The sequence below is a fragment of the Stegodyphus dumicola genome, chromosome 2 (genome assembly GCF_044657685.1).
Source record: "Stegodyphus dumicola isolate Sdum_Otavi_A_Nest chromosome 2, ASM4465768v1".
Taxonomy (NCBI): Eukaryota; Metazoa; Arthropoda; class Arachnida; order Araneae; family Eresidae; genus Stegodyphus; species Stegodyphus dumicola.
In genome coordinates, this window is record NC_140769.1 from 249,098,429 (window position 1) to 249,122,161 (window position 23,733).

Sequence of the window (23,733 nt, forward strand, 5' to 3'; positions counted from 1 at the left end):
ATAATTTCAGAATTGTATTCATCCCATTGTAGGATATGCATATTATTGTAAAAAGTAAGAATAAAAAACAAATAAAATATCACTTAATAATATTAATTAAGTAGTGCTATTTATTTATGGTATATGTTTGACCAAACATTTGTGAAGTTCTGCCAAATCAGCCAATATGTGATTTTATAGAAAGATAAAATAGGGTGGAAATCTGATGAAAAATCCTTCTTATTAACTGTGAAGGTTGAGAAAATCGAAAAATCGAAAAAAGAGTTAGTGTTTTTTGTATGAAAGTGTACATATATGCATTATCTTAGTATATTGAGTAATATACAAAAATATTAAAAAAAAATAAATAGGTTATTTTGTCCAGTTCTTAATCTTTTTACAGTGTAATATTCATAATGCTCAAAAGTATTATATTAATTATATTGTAATAAAATTTCATAATGAGTTATATTATTGGACATTTATGAACGTTTTTGCTAGAAGGGGCTTAGTAATATTTACTCTTGATATTTTGTAAAATTATTTTGCTTTTTTGAGCATCACAGCTTTTTGGATTTGCTCAAAAGAGCTGTATTTAAATACCGTTATTAGTTAGATTTGAATAATTATGTATTTCACTTTTTGTTTTCATTAATCTTCATTTGTTAGGATGATATTTATATCATTAAAGAAAATGGTACTTTTCTGTTTTGCCAGCGCAAACGATAAAGTTCCCAATAATGGTACAACTGATGCCAAACGAAATATCTTCGCTGGTAACCTTTACGCCTCATTTTCAAAACAAGTCGGAGCCATTTCTTACCAGATTGATTGTTTCTTTCAATACTGACATACAATTACATAAAATATTTACATAAATAATTAAATTTTATGTTCTAAGACCATTCACAGTAATTAAGTCAATTAGGATGCAATCAGGCCGCTCACTCGAAGGCGAAAATATAGAAAAGGCAAAATCAGAGGTTAAATTCATCAGTTCTAATGAGAATGCACTAGCGAAGTAAAGCACTATGGTTTTACATAATTTCTGAGTAAGCTATTTGTACGAACTGAAATAATTCTTGCATTTAAACTTGTATTCCAAATTAAAATTTAACTTGAAATTAATGTAGATAATGACTGAGAGAATTATATTTTTATAGCATAGTTTATGTGAGATGATATCACTTGGGGTCACATGATACGAACCGGCGAATCATGATAGCATAATAAATTCTTAAATTAATGTCTTTTTACAAATTTATTGTTTTTATTTATTGGCTTTTTACAAAATTATAAACCATATTAAAATGTTTATGCCTTCAAAATAAAAAATTCGTAGAACTAGCATTTGTTAACACTTTTTATGTGTATACACTGTATGTTGTCGACAACAAAGTTTGCTTGGCGAGATTTGCGCCGAAATGGAAAAGTACCAATAAAATAAAATAATCAATATACACTGCCTTACAGAAAAAGCAATACCATGAAACTTGTTGTATAATTATGAAAAAAGCAAGGAATATGCTGGTAAATGGTTTATATAAATGTTATGAAATGCAAATTTATCATGTGTTAAGATAGTGAGATGAAAGGAGATATCAGATGAATCAACAGTTGCTGCTCTCTGTCCGTCCATATGGGAAACTCATTTATAAAGCTGTGTCTCATTTTGGAAGATACGTATATTTGAAGAGATGGGGACATGCTGAAGTCAGTTTCAGAATTGGTAGAAATCACAAAGAATTTTGTTTTAGGCTTATAAATGGCTGCTTGGTCATCCTGTCATATCACAGTTGAAACACACTTATATGCATCATCTATGTAAAGGATTTTTAGAAGATAGATTGATGGGGGGGGAATATGAATTGTGCCAGAGGCACTAGTACATCTAGGCAGATGTCAGCGTACTTGGATCGGCGCATCCAGAAGCAAGTAGTGGGCGCCTCACAAAGCATGACTTTCAACATTATGCAGAATATGTAGTGAGCTTTGGATGTTCCAGTATCAGAAAAACATCTCTAGATAATTGGTCAAAAGTCATGCTGCTCTTTAACAAAATAACAGTAGGCGCTAGGGCGCTGATGCCAATGATTGCAGTGGTTTCACTGGCTTTACAGCATCACTCAGGACCACTGTTTTTCTCTCGTGACCAGGCTTGATTTTACCTCTTTCAACCTTAACCAGTTTACGTAAAATTAAGCATTTCCATGTTCCTTGTTAAAATGGTTCTCTGCGCATTTATTTAATATGATTTTAACTCTTGAAAGAGATTTTTTCTGTATTTAAACTTAATTCTACTAATGTTGTAATAAAATTTTAGAATGAACGTTTCTCCTCAGAATGTCTAGCCTCTATCTCTTCATCTAAACCCTCTAATGAGTTCCCCCATTGCTCCCTCTCCCAGACTTGAATTGCTTGCAATATCAAGTCATTGACCTTTGCAGATGATTCCTTCCTAGTGTTGTTAACACTACAAAGACCATTGATCAAGGAAAAGTCTATTGTATTAAAAATCCAATGATTTTTAAGCTCCTGAAAATTTGATTCTGGTCCTTTTTCAATTTCAAATTTAACTCAAAAGTCCAGTCCTTCAGTGTTTTTAATTTATTTTCAGTGTAGAAGGCAATTTTTTTGTGTTCATTTTGACACAAAATATACCTTCTTTGATTGCTTCTTTTGATGATAATAATTTCTAATATTTGACGATATGGGATAAAGGCTAAATGCCTAAGTAAATGAACCCTTTCTCGATCCATGGTTGATTGCTGGCTATCCTTGGTCACGAGATCCATTTCAAATTGCATGAGATTGCAATCCATAATAACTTTGAGGGATGTCCACAGAAAGGAATTGAGTCTCCATAAATCAGATAAGCATGTGGGCCAGGGAACTGGCCCTCTATGCCCAAATCATCGATGCGAGAATGACTTGTTCAAAGCCAGTCCAAAATGAGCAGGTGGCGTATTATGTTGGAACCACATGTTGCATCTCACATTTGATGCAATTGTGAAGTAAACCGGAAAGAAACTGCTCCAGAAAGATCTGATAATTTATGGCAGTCTTGCGAATTTGTAAAAGGTATAACCTAACTAAGCTCACCAAACCAGCCCTCACATTTATTGCGAAGTGATGCTGTGCTGCATGGCCCTGCACACCAAGAGAATTCTCTTAAACTCACAAAGCATTCTCAATAAATTCATTCAGCGGCTTGTCCTGAGCTTTTCCATACACTAAATGTGTATGTAAACGTATTGTTCCTATACCACTGCATGCACTTTGTATGCTGGCTACCACTCCGATGAGGAAATCTTCACTTTCCCATGCAGCATTCTCGTGCAGAGCATCTCAAAGCAGCTTATGATGATCTTTTCAATCATGGTTGCTATGCAGTTCTCAATCTTTATGATATGCCCTTCTTTCGCTAAAAGTTTGTTGCTTAGTTACATTTCGAGACACCATGTATACATATATATTCATAATACAATTTAAAAAAATAGGAGTTGTATATTATTTCATTTTTATATGTTTAGCTCCTGAATTAAAATTTTTGCAAGTTATTGATGCTGTTGAAAACTACAAAAGAGTATGTAATTTATGTGTTTACTTTCCATCCATTTAAACTTAAAAGTAACAAAAATTAAATTCTAAAGAAAAGAAATTCTAGAATAACTATGATATATTTGTTTCTTATTTTATATTTTATGTTTTCTTTTTAATCATAGGCCATGTTTGCTCGTGATGCCTTAGCAAAACATATATATTCTCAGTTGTTTGAATGGATAGTAAAACAAATTAATAAATCATTAGCATCAAATAAAAAAATTCACAAGTTCATTGGAGTTTTGGACATATATGGGTAAGAACTTTTACTGATTTTCTGTTGCTTAGTTACATTCATACTTGCCAACCTATGACACTCAAAAATCAGGAGATTTTTCACAATGTTAAAAAGACTTTAACTTATTTAATGATAAAAATATAGTTTTTAATAATGAATTAACTTTAAATAGTAACTAATTCTTAAATGCAAGCAACAAAAAAATACCTTATACATAAAAAACATTTTTATTACTTGCATTGTTTAAGGGAAAAAAAAAAGACACTTTAGTTTTCGTACAAATGTTATAAACAGTGGCAGATTTTGCTTTCTTTAAGAAAGAAACTTCATAATTTTGTTCACAGCAATTACCACGTAGGCCTGTTTTAGCTAATAAAAGTTTTTCGAATGTGTCATCACTAATATTAGATCTAAATTTAGTCCTCGTTTTCGTAACACTGAGAATCCTCTCACACTCTGCATTACTATAGGGAACTGTCAAGATGGTAACACAATTCTAGACAGTTCACTATATTTTACAGTTCCATCAGCACCTTTCACTTTTCCAATTAAACTCCACTGGGTGTCAATCCTAGCTGATTTTATAACTTCATCCAAGTTTTCTAATTGTAAACTGCTGTTATGCAGCTGTTACAATTAGAAAACTTGAATGAAGACTTGGATGGATTGTTTCAATTTTTCCTTCCTTTTAGAACTCCTTTCAAGATAATAATAAATATCAACGATGTGTTCATCCACATTTATGGGTAAAGAAGCTGCCCCTTTTTCAGCTGCTAAATTTAAGAGGTGACAGGTGCACCTCATAATCTGAATTTTCCTTTTCTTAAGATGCCTGCAACACCAGTCTTCCAAGCCTACCAATACTGGTGCATTATCGGCACCAAGTGCTAAGCAATTATCCAGAGGGCCTGCATTTTCTTTTAAAGTTTTAATAATTAGCTGTGCTATATTAAAGCCTGTCAAATGTCCTTCTAAAGTAGGAACATAAAGTAAACTGCACTCAATTTCTGAAGACTCTGGATCAAAAAAAGAAACAATTGGATACAGTTTTTAATCGGTATTATTACTTCCATCCGTAGAGAGGCAGAAAGGAGCTGTTTTAATGCTATCAATAACTGAAGATTTATTTTTCAAACCCATTTCTTTAACAATTGATCCTGTTTTAATTCTTGCACCTTGAGTATTTTTTAGCGATTTCACTATCGGGAAACATTTTTCTAAATAAAGCTGCAGCGTGATCCGATGCATTCAGTGGCAGGATGTGCTCCAGTAAAAAGGCAGAGAACAGACATTCTGCATTAATAACTTTTTGGTCCTTTGTGTCCGAAGAAAAATTTAATTTCCCGTTTTTTTTTAAAACAACTCATGTTATCCTTGTGTTTTTGCGTACATACATGTTTGAGAACATCCGCCCTTCCACCATGCGAAATCGAAAAATCGCAATGACGGGTGGTACACATCGCAAATTTATTACGTTTCTTTGAGGAAATAATGGAATGAAAGTCAACTGTGTACGATTTTTGAAACGTACACGAATATTTCACTTTCTCGCAGACGTAGCAAAAGATTATAATTTCTAAAACTATTTCCCTAAGGCACGTGTACTCACACAACTCTGGACAAAATGAAAGAAATAACTAAAGCACGTCCAAATAACAACGTAGTTTGTCCTCATTGGCTAATATATGCCAGCTGACACGCAGTGGAGCTCGAAGCCCATTGGAGAACTGGAGAACGACGTTTCTGGATACGTATAATGCTCTCACTCACAAAGCAGAAGCTATCTGATTAGCAAGGTTTTGTTTTGATATAATGTAGAATAATTCAATTGCTTTCAGACATCCAAAAGCACTTTGTTTTTATTCATATAACAAAGTATTAATCCAAGTTGCATAAAAGTTGTGAGAAATTTTAAGAATAAGAAAAAGTCGGGAGAAATATATCGTAAATCGGGTTGGCAGGAGAGCGGTCGAAAAGCGGGAGTCTCCCGCTTAAATCGGGAGAGTTGGCAACTCTGGTTACATTTTAAAAAATTGAATCCACTTTCAGGTTGACTTGTCCAGATTGGCAAAAAAAGTGTTTATTTCCAACTGTTTATTTATTTCCAACTGTACTCATTCAAATTCCATTGATGTCCAAAATTTAAACATAATTCATAAAATATACAATGCAAATAGAGTAGCCTAATTTTGTATGTAAATTGGCCATTAATCAAAATCATTCTGTGTGTTTGCTTATGCAGATTTTATCAGAGCAAAGTGCATAAAGATGCTCGTATTATTAGTCTACAAATCTAGTTGACTATGGTATGCAAGGGTGTCTTTATGTTAAATGGATGTGAAGCCCTGTCCTACTTCAAAGATACATAATTTTAGGTCAATATGAATGTTTCATAAGATGGCAAAAAATGTATTTTGAAATTTTTTTAAGAGTTGTTTGAATTAAGCACTTCAATAATTCGAACAATTTTATTTTTGCTGGGGTTGTTTTTAAAATTTCCTAGCAAGATCTCTGGAGCCATTTGCCATATTTTATGAGAGTACTTATTTATCTTATGAAGTGATGGTTCAGAGGGAATATTCATTGTGCTACGAAAAGTTGACTTACGAAAAGAGTATGATCCAAAAGTGCTCTGTTAATGATAGTCCAGCATGTAACAAGATTTATTCCTGAGTATTTGATTTGTCTGCAAAAATATTAACTTTTCTGTCTATGTGTATTACCATGCAGAAATTAACATAACACTAGATAGATAAGGTTTTATTAAGAAATACACCTGGAATTCAAGTAAATAAAACTATTTCTATGAAAAGGATGCACCTAGTTAAAATGTTATAGATACACACACAATTTAATGTCAACATTCTGGACATAGTGGTATGTAATATGTACATATTGTAATTTGTTATATATTTTTATTTTCAAATTTGTTGCAAATTGCTCATGGCTATAATTTACTTTAATTATTATGTGGATATGAATTAATCTGCCCATTTTTATTATCATTGCAGAAATAATATATAGCTTAATAATATATAGGTGGATATAGTCATATTAAAAAATTACAGTACCTGAATCTCAATTAAATAAATTTGCTTTTGTATCCACTTATATTAGAACATTCATGTTGCATCTCACATTTGTAATGAAATTTAATAAATCTCTTTGGTAATGAAATTTTTAATAACTTGCAGATTGTATTGCTGCAACCATTTGTCTACAGCACTTGTGTCTGTTTTTTTACTTTACCAATTTTGATGAACTATTTCATCCCAATCTTTAAATCTCTGTAACCATTAAGTTTTTGTAGTTCAGTATTAAAGCGGGCCATTGAATATGCTTTGGTGAAATGTAAAATTAATTTGGCGAATGTTTAAAACACTATGGTAGACTTCAAAAATGAAAAAACCATAATATAGGAACACAATAAATAGCATTTATTTAACAATTATTAACATTTATTTAAATTTAACTTGAAATAATAGTTATTTATTTTATTAATATCTGAATTAACATCTATTTACATTAATGGGGGTCATAATTTGGAAGTTGCTGCTATAAAAAAAAATTAAATATTTTGTCTCATCTTACATACTGCTGGCATAAAAATTCTTCTAAATATAAATGTTAAGTATTGGTGAGCTGTTCAACCTTTTGGCCATTTAGCCACAGTTTCTTTATAAATAATTTTATTTGGTGGACATTTTTACACTTGCTCAGTATACAAAATTCTGTGCTCTTGTAAGAAAACTACTGCTTCTTTTTAGCAAGTTAGATAGGGTCACCATTTTAGAAGAAAAATTAATAATGAATGGAAAAGAATGTATAGCATCATGAAGAATATTGTTTTTTTTTTCTAATTTATGGTATGTGAAAAATTGCCAACATTATAAAAAAAAATAACTAATGATATTAGGCTATTAAAGACGACCATCAGGATAAAAAAAGACGTGGCATTTAAAAAATATTACCTGTTCTTTTCCAGTCGATTAAGCGAGCGTAAAGATAAAGTGTGGCATGTTATAAATATGGTTTCTTTTCCAATTATAAGTTAAAGTGTTTAACATTTTAGAGGGAAAAATGAATTACTGAATCAATGATATCACATAGACAACATCACGGTCAAAATAGTTTGAAAATCAAATTTGTTGCAGTTTAAAAATCTATTGGTTATATTTACCAACTAATATTCCAGTTTTGCTGATTGATCTAGGTATCTGCTTTAATCCTGAAGTACCAAATTTTTTATAACCTAGTTGCGCTCCAGAACTTAGTGCTTTAGATTGAATTACTAATATATAAATTTTGATCCTTGTCCCTGTAAACTGGGGATAATAGATAGCTGCAACATCAGAGTATAGGTTAAATGAATTTTGTTTCTTGAATTAATTAATTTTAACAGTTTTAGGTATTTACTTTTAAAATTGTCTGTAATGTGTCTGAGGAATTCCATACTTTTAACTGACTTTTTTTTCCTATCTACCTTCTTCACATTTATGCTGCAATTATTTGCTTCATAGCAGGCTTTGGTAAGGAATACAGTTGAACCGTGAAAAGAATAAGGGTACTGAATGCATAAATATGATGCTATTAATCAAAATACTTTTTTTATGATTAAGCTTGCTTAGGAAAAGAATACAGCTATGGTTTTCTTTAGCTGTAAGAAAGTTCTGTGTTTTCTGTAACAATATACAACCATGTATCTGTTTATAAAAGAATCGTAAATCATTGTTTTGAGGGGGTGAGGAATATCCTTTTTGTATTAAATTATGCAGCAAGAAAAATTGTTTAGGGTCTGTAAAGAAGTATTCAAAACTTCCAATTAAATTTTAATTTAGTAAAGAGGAAACAAAAATCATTATATCAATCAGTAGTTGAGGAAATAGATTGTAATGAAAAGTAAATTTAAAGTTGTTTTTAAGGAGAGTTTAATGTTGTTAATGTCATGAGATACTGTATTTGTAAAATTAAATGTTCAGCATAACCAGTTTTATTATAAATGGGTATGGCTATATATCTTAAACTCCTGTTTGCATAAATTTACTAATAATTTTGTTTTTACTTATAATCTTGCTATGTGATTTTTCTGTTACCTTACCAAAATAAAATTGTGCTTATGCTGCTGTTAATTTGTAGGTCTTATTCCAATTTTTGCAATATCTGAAATGGCTGAAGCTGTGATATTATCTTTTTCAACAGGAACTGCATAGGGTACAAAGACGTCGCAAGGAGAATATGTTAAATTTTTATGATGATGAAATCAGAACATTCATAGACTAAGTTTTCAAAAAATTGAATGTGTTAAATGAGCATATTGTAAGGAAAGTTCTAAAATGCAGATATTGCTCATTAGTCAGGGTAAAGTGGTCCACAAGTTTTGACATTTCTGCTGGATACATATCTGGCATAATGTACATGCTATCTCATACTGACATCTGCAAGGCAAAGTTTAGACAGCTACCAAACAACCACAAGAACAGGGAGAAGAGAGGGAATAGAAATTGATCTGTAGACATATGTCCAACTAAGACTTTGATCTTTGCAGATGTTAATGCAGATTGAATGTACATGAGTTGGATTAACTAGGTAGTGAATTGTTTCACATTATTTTTCACTAGACATTATTTCTGAAGCTAAAGCAATCTCAGAAGTGGAACTTTTTGTCTACTCGCATATTAATGTTGAGTAACATAAACAGCATATTCATGATTATAGAGATAATGCTTAATTGATAGACTGTGCTTTTGAGAATAATATCAGACTAATGGCCCGAGTAAAAATATAAATGGAAAAAATTACTTTTTTTTTCAATTTCAAGTTTGGATATCTTAATTAGTAAAGAGCAATGTGAACAATATTTTTAACTAAATATTAGTTTAATTTGCTTCCAATATGACTAAAATATATTACCTGTTTTTATTCATTGCATTTTGTATCCTAATTTTATTTTTCTGCCTTAGGTTTGAAACTTTTGAAATAAACAGTTTTGAACAATTTTGTATAAATTATGCTAATGAAAAACTGCAACAACAATTTAATATGGTATGTCAACAGAACAGTTTCATAAACTAAAAAGTATTGTACTCACTTTTTTATTAATCAAATTATATTTGTGTGCATGTTTTATGATTTCTTCAGACTTTATTATGTATATTTTTATTTTGTGTTTGAAATACTGCTTAAACTTTATTTGAAGAATATTTTAGCAGTACTTAAATTCTTAATTTTCATGATGCTTGGGTTTTATGAAAAGGAAAAATCCCAGTAAACACAATATCAGTTTTACAGTATTTAGGATATGTAGTGAAAGTTCATATTATAAATATAATAAATCAGAACTTCTCAATAACTCGAAAACACTTATAAAGTTTAGGCCTGTAGCTTATAAAGTTTAGGTTTGTAGCTTTGTTTCATATCTCTACAATTGTTTTAACACTTTCGCCACAAAGGCGGGAACTCTCACTTCTCCAAAGCGAGAACACACACTCTGGTTTTTTTCCCTTTTTGCACTGCCTCTGGAGGCATTTTCTACATTTTGCAGTTCATATATCAAGGAGGTAAGACTGAACATCCTCCTGCCCATTTAAATTGCAAATTTCAATATGAGAATATCAAAACAAATTTTGCAAAAGCTGAATAACGATAATATATAATAATAAACCAATATCACTATAACACTGTATAACAACTTAAATGAAAATAATTATAACATGAATACAATACAATTTCATTAATACCATATAGTCTAACTATTGATTTGGCAAGATATATATGTGCAGACTACTTCTTTTAAGAAATTTTCCGCCTGGTAACTATAAATTGACAACTCTTACCTTTCCATCCTTGCCTGGAAATATCTCAGCAATTTTAACCATTTTGTTGGTGGAAGATTCTTATCCTTTATAAGTACAACAGTTCCAACATTAACATTATTTTTATCAAACTGCCACTTTGATCTTTGATGTAAATTACTAAGATAATCTTGTCACCACAACTGCCAAATTTTTTTAACCTAATTAGTTATCTTTTGCCACCTGGAAAGTCTGTTTTCGGGGATACCTATTAAATTAGGCTCAGGTATAGAGGTGATTTGCCGATCAAAAAGTATCCGCGGGACAAAACTGTGTAATCATTAGAATCGGAAGACAGAGGAGAAAGAAGGCGTGAATTTAAAACCCCTTCGATTTGTAATACAATTGTTAAAAACTCCTCTATATTTAAATTAGCATTTCCCACAACACGTTTCAAATGATATTTGAATGACTTTACTCCAGCCTCCCAAAGACCGCCAAAATTGGGAACCTTCGGAGGGATAAACTGCTTAAATCCCACAGCTTTCCACTCTTTTCTTAACCTTTCAGAATTTGAAATCCACATCCTTAAGAGCATCCCAGCATCTCTCATTATTTTTTCGACACTTTTAGAAATTTCAAAGGCAGATAGAATGTTGTCATTACCTGTGATAAGGTCATCTACATAAAAACTGGTATCAAGTGTTTGTACTGTAGCAGGAAAGTCCTTTCTGTACTTCTCTACATGTTTTTTAATAGTTACTGCCAATAAAAGGGACCTGCATTTACTCCAAATTTAGCCTTTTGACTTTATATACACATTAGTCATATTGTCAATGAAAAGAAATCTCGCTGCGTCTCTGTCTCTTTCATGTAAAGAAATTTGCAAGAAAGCCTTCTCTATATCTGCCAAGAAGCGGATCTTGTTCAAGCGAAAGAATGTCAATAAATGAAATATATTTGGGTTTAAATTAACTCCTTGATATAAACAATCATTTAGAGATAATTGTCCTAGTTCATGCGAACTTCCATCAAAAACAATCCTTACCTTAGTAGTTAAGCTCTCTTGTCTTACAACTGCATGGTGGGGTAAGTACCGTAATTTCGCACGTATAGTCTGCACCATCGTATAGTCCGCAGACACGATTTTATATAAAAAAATTTCACAAATCGTCAGATAGTCCGCACCACCGGGTAGTCCGCGGACTATATGTCCGAAATTATGTTTTTTTAATATGGCAATACTCCCATGCTTTTTAAACACATCCTTTGTTTGCGCCAATTTCTCACCGCTTTCTCGTCCACTTCAAAATAACGGAGTAAAATCCTAGTATACGGTGCAGCCTTGGCGCGACTTTGAAAATTATCTCCAACACCAAAAATGATCCAAAGAACGTCTATATATATACTATACACACATAGTATACGTATATACACACATAGTATACGTATATACACACATAGTATATATACTATGTTTACCTATATATTTTCTTTGAATGACCCGTTAACTACTCATCGTATATGTCCCGTTTTCACTGCTCATCATAAAGTCGCCAAAAGTAGCGAAATCCCGTGTGCACCAAATACTAGGATTAAAATAATAACGGCCCGCTTCTCTATTTCCATCTTTTTCCCGGTGATGTTTCATCAACGTTATCGAAGATGAAAGACAAAATACGAAAACAAAATACTGTGCAACGTGCTATACTCGTGATAAGTGGTAATGAAATGTGACCTTCGACTCCACTCACTCGGTGTTGCCAAACCACGCTTTTATAAGTAAACGAATCACGCTTTTTTTTTCGTACTCCAGGTACATGCTACTATGGCTCCTAAAAACCGAGCTGACGCAGCAATTACTTTTCCCCCTCCCGCAGTTGCGCTAAAGCAGTGCGAAGGATACTGGGATACAAGACTCTGGTTGCGTTAAGTGAGTGCTCATACAAGACTTTCTTTGGCTCATATCCCGGCATCGCTTGATGTGCCAGCCTGGATTTTAGGAGCACTACTTGCTACTACTCATTCGTTCTGCACTATGCTCTATGGTTTACTATCGATACGATACATACAAATGTTTTCTTGGAATCTCGCACTTTTTTTTATATTTGATCATCGGCAGTTCACGACAGCGTGTTTTTTAAATTTCAACGATTTTAACATGAACAACCAGTGTATTATCCACACTGGTGGATAGTCCGCAGCTTCAAAAATTCACATTTTAAACACAGATAGTCCGCGGACTATACGCGCGAAATTACGGTAATATAAAGATTTATTCACTTTATTAACTGGGCTCATCACTTTCTCAATAATTCTCTCACTCAAATAACTATTAAAGATATCACAATACTTTAAATACAGGGAAGTATCACGTTTCATTCTTTTAACAATGTTTGCAATTTGATTTTTTGCAACATCATAATTGTCTTTAAGTTCCTCCCAACCGAACCTCATATCATCCGTCTTTAAAACATACTGTTTCATTGAACATCTCTAGGGCCTTATCTTCATCATTTCTCAATTCAGTATCTGTAATACCAAGGGATTCTAACTCCCAGAAGTTTGCTAATTGAATATCTAAATCTTCGAAATTGTTTACTAATCCACAATGGTAACTCTTTTGTTTACTTAAATTCATAGATCCACTCACTACCCAGCCAAACACTGTCTCTTGCAACATGATAGATTCCTCTTGTAATTTTATTTGATTTGGTTTTAGCAGCAGGTAAAATATATCTGCTCCTAGAATAGCATCGATCCTGGTTGGTCTATAAAAGCTTGGGTCAGCATAACAGTTATCTGTTGGAAAACAAATTTTCTTAACGTCCAATTGTTTTGAAAGAGTAAGATCAGTAATATTATCTACAATTAAAAATTCAACATTTCTTTTCAAGTCTCCATTCGAATTTTCCACTGATGTTACTAGCTTACTTTTAACAGTTAGAATCGAATAATTCAAGCCAGATATAGGAGCATTTATGGCTTGTTTTATTTATTTGTAACATCCGCGATTTCCTTTCAAATTAGGCTGACTTGACTGCCTGCGTCCAGAATTGCTAAAATGTTTATTATTTCTCATTCGAACCTTAATCACAGCAGTAGACAAAAACGTGTAAGTTCTTCGACCTTGGAAAGGAAACATTTGCTCTGGTGCCGAGAAGTTCACATTCACAAGTATGTTCAGATTCATAACTCGTTCCAACAAATGTCTGATTTATGGAGAGAGTCGCATTTTTGTTTTCGAAACTAATTGCGTTCGGATTTAATTTGCTTGAAATGTTTATTTCACTAGCATTATTCGGGGTGAAAGATGCTTTTTGAGAATGTACATTATGGGATGAATTATTATTTCTTTTCTCAAAGTGAATTAGGGTGTTATGTTTTTTACCGCATTTGTTGTTAGATTCATTACTCTCAAACTAACTTAACTGGCAGTGCTAGTTTAAAATATAAAAAAAGAGGATATGGTCATTATATTCTGTTAAAAGTTAGTTTAAATTAATATGATTAATCCTACAATATTGTATGTAATTCAGCAAAACTAATTAAAACTAATTAAGCGCATGAAACTTTTGAAGAGCACTGTTTTACACTATGGTTTAAAAAGCAGTTAAAACACAATCCTTGCTTTTTTAGAAATTCAACCCTATCATTCACTGATATAGCTTGAAATGTAGGACACTTATATATATAATATGATTATCCAAATAGAAACTGCACTTAGATGACTTGACAGTACTTAACAATACAATACCTTTAGAATAATGCCTTCCTTTGGTTCGTGTTCTTAGAAACTCTAGGCGCTTCTAAGGTCTTGCATGATTTTTTAGAAATTCAATTAAATCATTCAATTTGGGAACATTATTTTTCTACCAAATTCACGTTCGAACCATAATTTTATTGACTCATCTAATTTTTGTAACAAAACATACGCAAACATTGTATCAGCAAACCCATCAATTTTGTGTTCTAAAATTTCTGATGCTCTTGTACATTCAAAGGTAATGTCAACTAAATTTAGTAAAACACTAGCAGATTCACTGTGAATGGATGCAATTGACATAAATCGCTTAATGTTTGCAAAAACCTGTTCTCTATGATTTGAAAATCTTTCTTCTAACAGTGACCAAGCAACTTCTTAATTTTTATCTGAAACTGGGATTGACTTCACGACTCGGAGTGCATCACCTTTACGGGCTGATAATAAATATTGAAGCTTTTGTCCTTTTGACAAATTATCATTGTTATGCACAACATAAATAAATCATTAAAAGTTATCCATTCATAAACATTATCAGTAAATGTAGGTAAACTCAATTTTGAGAGCTTTACATCTGGGGCTATGTTAGAACAATTATCAACACTTATTTTACCCTATTCATTCTCAGTACTTTTCACAGAAAATTTCACATTTAATTTATGTAAGAATGTTTTTAATCTTACTTTGATTTTTTTTTCCCAGACGAATCTCCCACTTTTCTAAATCCGATTTTGCTTCACTAATATCCACTTTTACAGGCAATTTGAAGTTATCCTTTTGTAATTCAGCTATACATCTTTTGACGGTGTATGCAGTTTCTAATTTTACTTCTAATTCGGTTATAATATCTTTACTAATTGGTTCAACCATTGATTCTATAAATGTTTCTAAATGGGTGATTTTACCCTTTAGGGTAGCTTTTTCATGCTTGTAATGAATTAATTTTTTCTTCCATTATTAGGAACACAGGTTACACAAAACAATCGCTTCAAAAGAAGAGCACACTTTCGTTTTCACAAACTCACTATTTAGATGTCGCTGATTCGTTTCTAATTCGGAATTGACGGCCCATGAAAGTTCATATTATAAATCACATCTTCTCCTCAATAACTCGAAAACACTTGTAAAGTTTAGGACTGTAGCTTTATTTCATATCTGTACAATTGTTTCAACACTTTTGCCACAAAGGGCGGGACATAGAAGCAGTCAAAGAAAGCAAAAAAATTAAAAACTGACAATTTATTTAAAAATTAATTATATATTTCTCGGTGCATCATCAGGGCAGTGCATACTTTGCCTGTCCTAAATTATAAAAATTTTGCTCTAAATGTTGCTTTGTGCTTATTAAATTCTGCCGTACTAGCTGTGACCTTATAATTTCATATTTATTCGGAATACTTATATTATTAAAGAAATAAAATTAGCAATTTCTTTTATGCATTCTAAGCAGCTCTTAAGAATAACAGAAATCTGAAAATTCTAAAAGGAAGAGGAAACTGATTTTAGAAAGACAGAGAATTATTCTTCAAAAGAGCATTGTTGAATGATTAAAAAACTAGGAGATGAAGCAAAGACTAGTGAAAACATTTATTTGTTTATTGAAACAAACAGAAAAATTTCAAATTAAAGGCCCATGGATGTTTTGTTGTTTGTTGCTGCTGCAAAACACAAATGTTTTGTAGCTCTTAATATGTGTATAAAATGTTCTTAGTGCTTTTATAATAGATATATTTGTAACCCTGTAAATCTGTTATAACTAAGGTTTGGTTTGGAAAGAGGGTCGGTTTGAATGCCTAGCAAGCACCAGACACATTATGACTGAGGGTATCTAACTATGTAATGTAATTATTTGTAACTAACTGCTCACCCTTATCACCTTAAGATACCTTTATATGTTAAGGTAAAATATCTGCTTTCCATAATTCTTTTTGCAGATGCAAAATACTACAACACAAATGTGTAAAATGTAACATAAAACTTTATTCCTTACATCTAATGAGATTTAAAATAATAAAAAACAACCTATCATCTCTGGTACTTCAGCAACTTATTGGAGCTTTATATTAAATACTGTATATTAAATGGGTTACAACTACAGCAAATCTACATGAAGCTACGACACTAACTGGGTCAGACAAAGGGCAGCTAACATTCAACACTTACCAACCATACCAACGTCAGATATTCACTTTTGTTCTGATTAGCAGCTCTCTGTTTCTAAGCAAGTAGCTGTAGTAGCAACACTGTTATAAGTCAAACTTCTGTTTAAATCATGCTGATTATTATTTTATTTCTTAATTTATCATAGGCCACTGGGCAAAAAATTGTGCATATACCTCTGGACTGACCGATTAATTGACAAAATCAGGCATAAAAGAAGAATCAATATAAAGCTAACTGTTAATACAATTAAAATAAAAGTCACTTATCATATTCAAACTATGTAGGATTGTTATAAGTGTAAAATGTAAATGTTTCAAAAAATTTTATAATTTAATGCTAATTTCTTGAAAAAAATTATGAAATTAATATTATTCTTTAATTCATTTTTTATGTTTAGGATAAATATTAGATTATGTTTAATAATAATGGATCCTACTTACAGGTTTATTTTATTCTTAAAAATTACATAAGTTGCAAAAGTGGTATAACAAAAGGGAAGTTTGGGTGTAGAAATTGCTTTAGTTTATTCAATTCCTATTTACTTAATGTAAAGTCCTTAATTATTTTCATTGATGGCCCTTAAAAGTCCATCAAAGTACTTAATGTCCACGTGCAGAAGTGTGTATGAACCCTGTATTGTTATTTTCAGTCACCTGTAATGGGAAAAATGTGTTAAAGCTGTAGAAGCTTTCAGATTCAGAATTTCCCAGAAAATTTCAATCAAGTTAGCCATTAACAATCAGTAAACTTTGATATCCGCATAGTGCTTTTACAGCAGCAGAAATCATTTATTAATCATTTAAGACGTTCTGCAGGATGATAAACCTTTGCTTTTACTTGCTACATAACTTGCACTTTATAGAAATCTGAGCCATACTGAGATGCTGTTTTCCTGAACTGCTGGTACTCAAACCATAGTGAAATGTACCAGTGCTTGGTGTTTAAGCACTAGTTAACACTCTAGTGTAAGGTTTACAACCGGGTACAAGTATTCTGTTCTCAAATATCAGTGACTCGATTTGAGTTTTAACTTACATTTATTAGCTATGTGTTTTGGGAACTGTGAAATGTGTTTTGGGAAAGGATCTCAGCACCCAATTCTGAAAGTTTTTTTCACATATAATGTTACTTTAGGGTAACACTTTGAAAGAATTATCAGTTTTTTATACAAATTTAAGATAATGCTGTTATTTAATTTATCTTATACTTCAAATCTTGGAAGGAATGCAAGTGAAGTACTAAAATATTGTATGCAGTCTTCTTAAAATCTAATGGTAGTTTAGTTTTGTTTACTGATTTAATTTAATAAAAACCTTTGCATATTTATAAATTTTGATGATTTCAGTTACATATAATTAATAATCTTAATTTAATTATTTTTAAATCGATTTAATTTTTGCCATGAGATTTCCCATATTTTTGAAAAATGCTGTATAAATAATTTTGAATTTTCATGTATTCTTTGTTGCAAAATTGCTGTATGTGAAAATACAGTTATTAAACTATTTGCTTTTGTTTCACAATAAATGTAGAACTTATTATATATGTAGAAGTAATTATAAGTTAATTGAACACTAAATCCACTATTTTGATGTATATTTCCAGCATGTTTTTAAACTGGAACAAGAGGAATATGTCCGTGAACAAATCGAATGGAAATTCATAGATTTTTATGACAATCAGCCATGTATTGATCTCATAGAAAGCAAACTTGGAATACTTGACTTGCTGGATGAAGAGTGCAAAGTAAATAAGCAAATTTTGCTAGCAATTCTAATTTAAGAATTTTAATGTAAAAATTAATATTTGTTTGATATGGACTATAATAAAATTTAGTTCTCAACATGAGTTTTAAATAATAACGAAGTTGCTCAATTCTGTTGCATCCAGTTGTATTAATTTGCATCTGTGAGCATATGCACATCAATTTCTAGTAGCCCAGTACCTGCTGACATTAATCATAAGATTTTACTAATAATATATTTGTTCAAATTGAAATATATTTCATTATCAGTTGCATTTCAGAATTTTATTAATATTCCTGAAATCTTTTGAATCTGCCCAAAATAATGTTTAATAAGATGCTATGCTGCCATATTCAGCTCTGATCTTTGTGTGAATTTTTCAGATGCCAAAAGGTACAGATGAAACATGGTGTCAGAAACTATTTAGTCAGTGCAAAAAATGGAAGCATTTTGAAAAGCCTCGCTTGTCAAATACTGCTTTTATTATTCATCACTTTGCAGACAAAGTGAAATATGAAGTTGTAGGTTTCTTAGAAAAGAACAGAGATACTGTAATGGAAGAACATATCAATATCTTAAAAGCTAGTCAGGTATGTCTGCTTCACCTTCATGTCATATTTTTTTGGGGGGACTTCTGAATTTATATTCTGTGTTCTATATTGACAGTATTTACTGTTTTATTTAATATGTATTATAATATTTATATAAACTTTGTTTATACTTGTAAACATATTTTATAATTTGTGAAGCTATATTTTTGGAGCCATCATAAAATTATTAAAATTTTGGATAGTCAGTAGGAAATATTTATTCTTAAGCAGATATTCAGTATAGCAAAAAATGCACTGAAGCAAATTGAATCATCTTTTGAAGCCATAGTATTTCATTAATTGCAATTGCAAAAAGTATTGCTTTCTTCATAATTAATTTAGTGCATTTTTATCATATGGTGATGGTTTATTTACTTCCATTTCTGTTTGGGAATGTTGCCACAAGTATAAAAGGAGAAATAAGAATTTTGTAGTTCAAGGGGGCGTTGTCCCTGAAGGACTACTGTTTTCGCTTTGCAATTTTGCATTGGTTCACTATAAATGTCCATTTCTTTTTCTCAAATTGTTGCCACCAAATGTTAGAGTCTTGCATTATATTTGAAGAAATTAAATAATGAAAAATCTGCATAAATGTATCTATATTTCTTGCATTGTGATAAAACAATGGTACATAGAGCCATTGAATTTTGATTGATGTAATCCTACTGCGAATATGGGCATGTAGAAGCTCAAATTTAAAAATTTGGAATTTGTTTTATTATCGGTTTCATATTTTGTGAAACTTTAGCAAATTTTTGATTAACAAACTCAAGAATTTCAAAGCGAGCAATGGCAACATTGTACAGGAAAAATATTTTTATCTCCAGCACACGAGATTCTGTACCGGAAATTCTAAAGATATGCTCAATTTAAAACTATTTTGCTATATTGCTCTTGAACTGAATTTTATGGTTTAAGTGTGAAGAATGTGTTATTTTAATAAATAAAGGCAACAGACAAAATATTTTTAAAAAATGCCCCTTTGAGAATGTAATTTTAAATTTGAAGCCTTTCAGATTTATATATATATATACATTTTTTTTAAATTTCTTAAATTTAATAAGGCTCACCAGCGGCCGAGCAGTAAAGTCGTTTAACGCTGGTAGTTCGGTCTGAGGTTTGAATCCCGTGAACGGGCTGGCTGCATGGGTGTTTTCGTGGCTTTCCCCATGTATAACGTGTATACGAGCCAGTTTCCCTTAGAAAGTGCTCCATGAAGGCATCCCTCCCCTTAGGCAGATAGCCCTCGAGGCTTTGCCTTAATTAAATAACCTAACCTTAAATTTAATAATAAACAGTTTTTATCCATTTGTGTGTAATAGAAAATTGTTATTTATGTGATGTGAAGAATATCTCTTCACAGAATTTTATCTCTCCATGAGTTCATTGAATACATAATTCTGATGTATCATGAAGTAGACTGTGTGTATATGATATTGTATTATCTATGTTTTCACCCCATTTATTTATAACAAGATTTTAAAATGTATTTCTCACTATGTTCTCTTCATTCCTTCTTTGTGACCCGCTCGTTTAAGTAAAAGAAAAAGAAAATAATCAGCAAGACTTAATTTGCTAAAAACTTATTTACTAGTGAGATTTGTAGCACTTATTAGAAACTGAGAACTAAGCTTTAATAAAATATGAACATGTAATAAGGTGGGCAATCAGTGGCAAGAAATTAGGCTAACACTTCACAAAAGCCTGGCATATATAAGTAGGCACTAATTTAATTCATACATAGAGCATAGATTTTAGTATGCTATATGCATACATATAGCATACTAAAATAAAACAAGTTCAATTGAAATGTGTACTCTGAAAAGGTTTGTGGCTGGCAATGTTTTTTTTAATTTACAAACAGTAATGCAAGATTTTTTTTCTCATCAATAAGTGTACAGAGCTCATTTAATAGCTTAAGCAAAATTTTGTAATTCAAGAGTCAATATTCTGGTTTGGATTTTGGAGTAGAAATACATTGCAGTCTATTTTTTTTATTTAAATTCCTCATGAAATATTATTCATTAATTTTATTAATAAAAATATTTGAATGTGAAAAGTAATGTAACAATTAAAATGGAATTTAAAAAGTAATGGAAAAAAACTTCAGAATTCATAAATTTTTTTCATGATCATGGAAAAGTTTGATGTTCATGAAATCTCAGAAAGTCCTATAAAACTTTTAAAAACATTTTACAGAAACTTGCATTGTTATAAAATTACTGCATATAATTGTCAAAAGATGCGTGGTAAGGTAGATAAAATTTTTAGTTATAATTGTAAATAGTTTATAGTTATTCAATAAAAACTTGATTAGATATTGATATACACCGTGTTTCAGAAAGATTATGCATATTACAAAGTGCTATTTCATCCAAATTATCAATCACTGCGCCTCGGCTCGGCTATTAGCGAAACGAATACATAGTCTAGTGTATATTAACAGCTTCTAGATGTCAGTTGTCTTCTGTTTTGTGTGGTAACCATCACATGTTTAAAATGGCTACTCTGCAGCAGAAATCATTTTGTGTTCTTGAGTTTGCGAAGTGCAATTCTGTGATTACAGTGCAAAGACGTTTCAAGTTGAGTTACCAAAGTGATCCTCTAAATGGGTGGAACATTCGCAGGTGGTATCGACAGTTTGTAAATACTGGATGTGTATGTAAAGGAAAGAGTCTTGGCCACCCTTGTGTTCCTGACGAAAATTTTGCACGAATTCAAACTGCTTTTTAACATAGCTCTTCAAAATCAACTCGTCATGCCAGTCAGGAGTTACAACTGCCTACAGTTACAACATACAAATTTGGCGGGTTTTGAGATGTCGGTTGGTTATGAAGCCATTACCTTTGTTACAAGTTACATTTGTTATAGGCTCTGCATCCTGATGACAAACATAAACGTGTGGCATTTTGTAACAAGATTATTGATGCTATTGACAATGATAACACTTTTACTCAATGCATCGTGTTCAGTGATGAAGCAACTTTTCATGTTAGTGGTCATGTAAACAAACACAATGTTCGAATTTGGGGCCTACAGAACCCACATGCAGCCATTGAACAGGTACAAGATTCACCCAAAATCAATGTGTTTTGTGCGATATCCCGATGATCTGTTTACGTCCCATTCTTCTTTGATTGAAACATGGTTAACAGTCAGTAGTATCTCGCTATTTACAAAACTGGTTGTTTCCGAGGCTGCACAAAGACAACTTCATTTTTCAACAAGACCCTTCACCCCTTCACTGGTGTCGTTAAGTGCATGATTATCTGAATAAAACTCTACCAAACTGTTGGATTGGTCATCAGTCTTCACGGTCACCAGATTTGACTTCCTGTGGAGTTTCATTAAAGACAACATTTATGTACCACCACTCCCACAGAACCTAGTAGAGGTGAAGGACCGGATCCGTACTGTCATAACATCATTGATAACAGACATGCTTGCCCGAGTATGGGAGGAATTTGAGTTTTGATGTGATATTGTTCGTGCCGCTGATGGAAGACATATTGAATATCTGTAACATCTGTAATCAGAACTTGAGAGGTTCGTACATATGTGTGTTTCATATTCTTATGTCATACAGTTTAATAAATATATGCATTCGAAATACGTATATTGTTTTTGAAACATGCTGTATTTTAATATTTATAAAAAATAATGCTTTAAAATGTATTTGCAATATCTCAGTAATTTTTTTGTAATTTTTATTGGATTAGGGTTCCCATTTGAAGAATCTCGCATTTATAATAGAAATGGTAATTCATGTTAAATAGACAACTAGTAGATTATATAATATAAGATCTGTTCAAAAAGTTTAAAAATTTTGTTACATTTTTCTTCATGGATTTATAGGTTATTTAGCCTTGTTCATTTCTGTAGTGCGCTTTTAACTGATACCTCACTTTCATTTAACCATTTGTATAGCAATTATGGTCAGCTTCTTTGGAGATAACAATTAGTTGTTTTTTCAGATTTTTTTTTATCTTATTGATCATCGTTACAAAGTTAATTTCATTTCTGAAAAAGAGTGAAGTCTGTGGGAGCAAGATCAGAAGAGTAGGGAAGCTGTTGAAAGCATGATTTTCTCTTTTGACAGAAAAATCAGGAATTAAAAAAGATGTGTAGGCAAGTGCCTGAAGTAGAATAATTAAAAATATAATATCAGGAGAGCCAGAGATGTCAGATAATACTTTTTCCTGGGTAGTAAAGAATTGCCTTAAGGTGTTGTTTTTCTTTCTTTCTTTCTTTCTTTCTTTTTTTTTTTTTCTTTTTCTTTTTTTTTTTTTTTTTGTGTGTGTGTGTGTGTGTGTGTGTGTGTATTAACTACTGTCAGGTGTTAGAATTTGCATAAAACTTTTTTTTTATCACAACATCATGTAATTTTTATTATAGCAATTATTTTTGTACATTCTAAATTCTTATTTTATACTGGTGATATACACAAAAGTTTTTTTTATAACATTTTGTAATAGTTTTGATAGCATTTATTACTCTTTTGTCTTCTTATTTTGTATACTTTTATTCAATTGTATTCTTTTTTGAAAAGTAAAAACATCTGTATTATATTTTAAAAATTTAAATTATGATTTTTTTATCGTTATCTATCTTAAAACATTATAACTTTCTTGTAAATTTCATAAATGTTTAAATGTATATTTTATATACGTTGAAATACAGATGGAAACTATTTATGATTTTATCTAAACTGAAAACAAGACCTTCTTCATAAAAAAAAAAAAAAAAAAGTCGGTGTTAAAAAAAAGTCTGCCAAGGAATCTAAAGCATGTATAAAGTAAATCATACGTATCATAAAGTATGAGGTTAGCCTAAAATGCGATGATGTATTTATTATTTAAAA

The 23,733-nt window shown here is 31.3% G+C and overlaps 1 protein-coding gene across 5 annotated transcripts in view; it reads left to right on the top strand.

Moving 5' to 3' along the window:
• Positions 1-23,733, top strand: part of didum (dilute class unconventional myosin) — a 148,002-nt gene that overhangs the window by 35,233 nt on the left and 89,036 nt on the right. For all 5 annotated transcript variants that reach the window (XM_085811997.1, XM_085812000.1, XM_085811999.1 and 2 more), the window contains exons 11-14: positions 3,705-3,838; positions 9,781-9,862; positions 18,143-18,283; positions 18,666-18,872. In XM_085811997.1, coding sequence (XP_085668123.1) covers positions 3,705-3,838; positions 9,781-9,862; positions 18,143-18,283; positions 18,666-18,872 — 564 coding nt within the window. The remainder of the gene's footprint in view (positions 1-3,704; positions 3,839-9,780; positions 9,863-18,142; positions 18,284-18,665; positions 18,873-23,733) is intronic.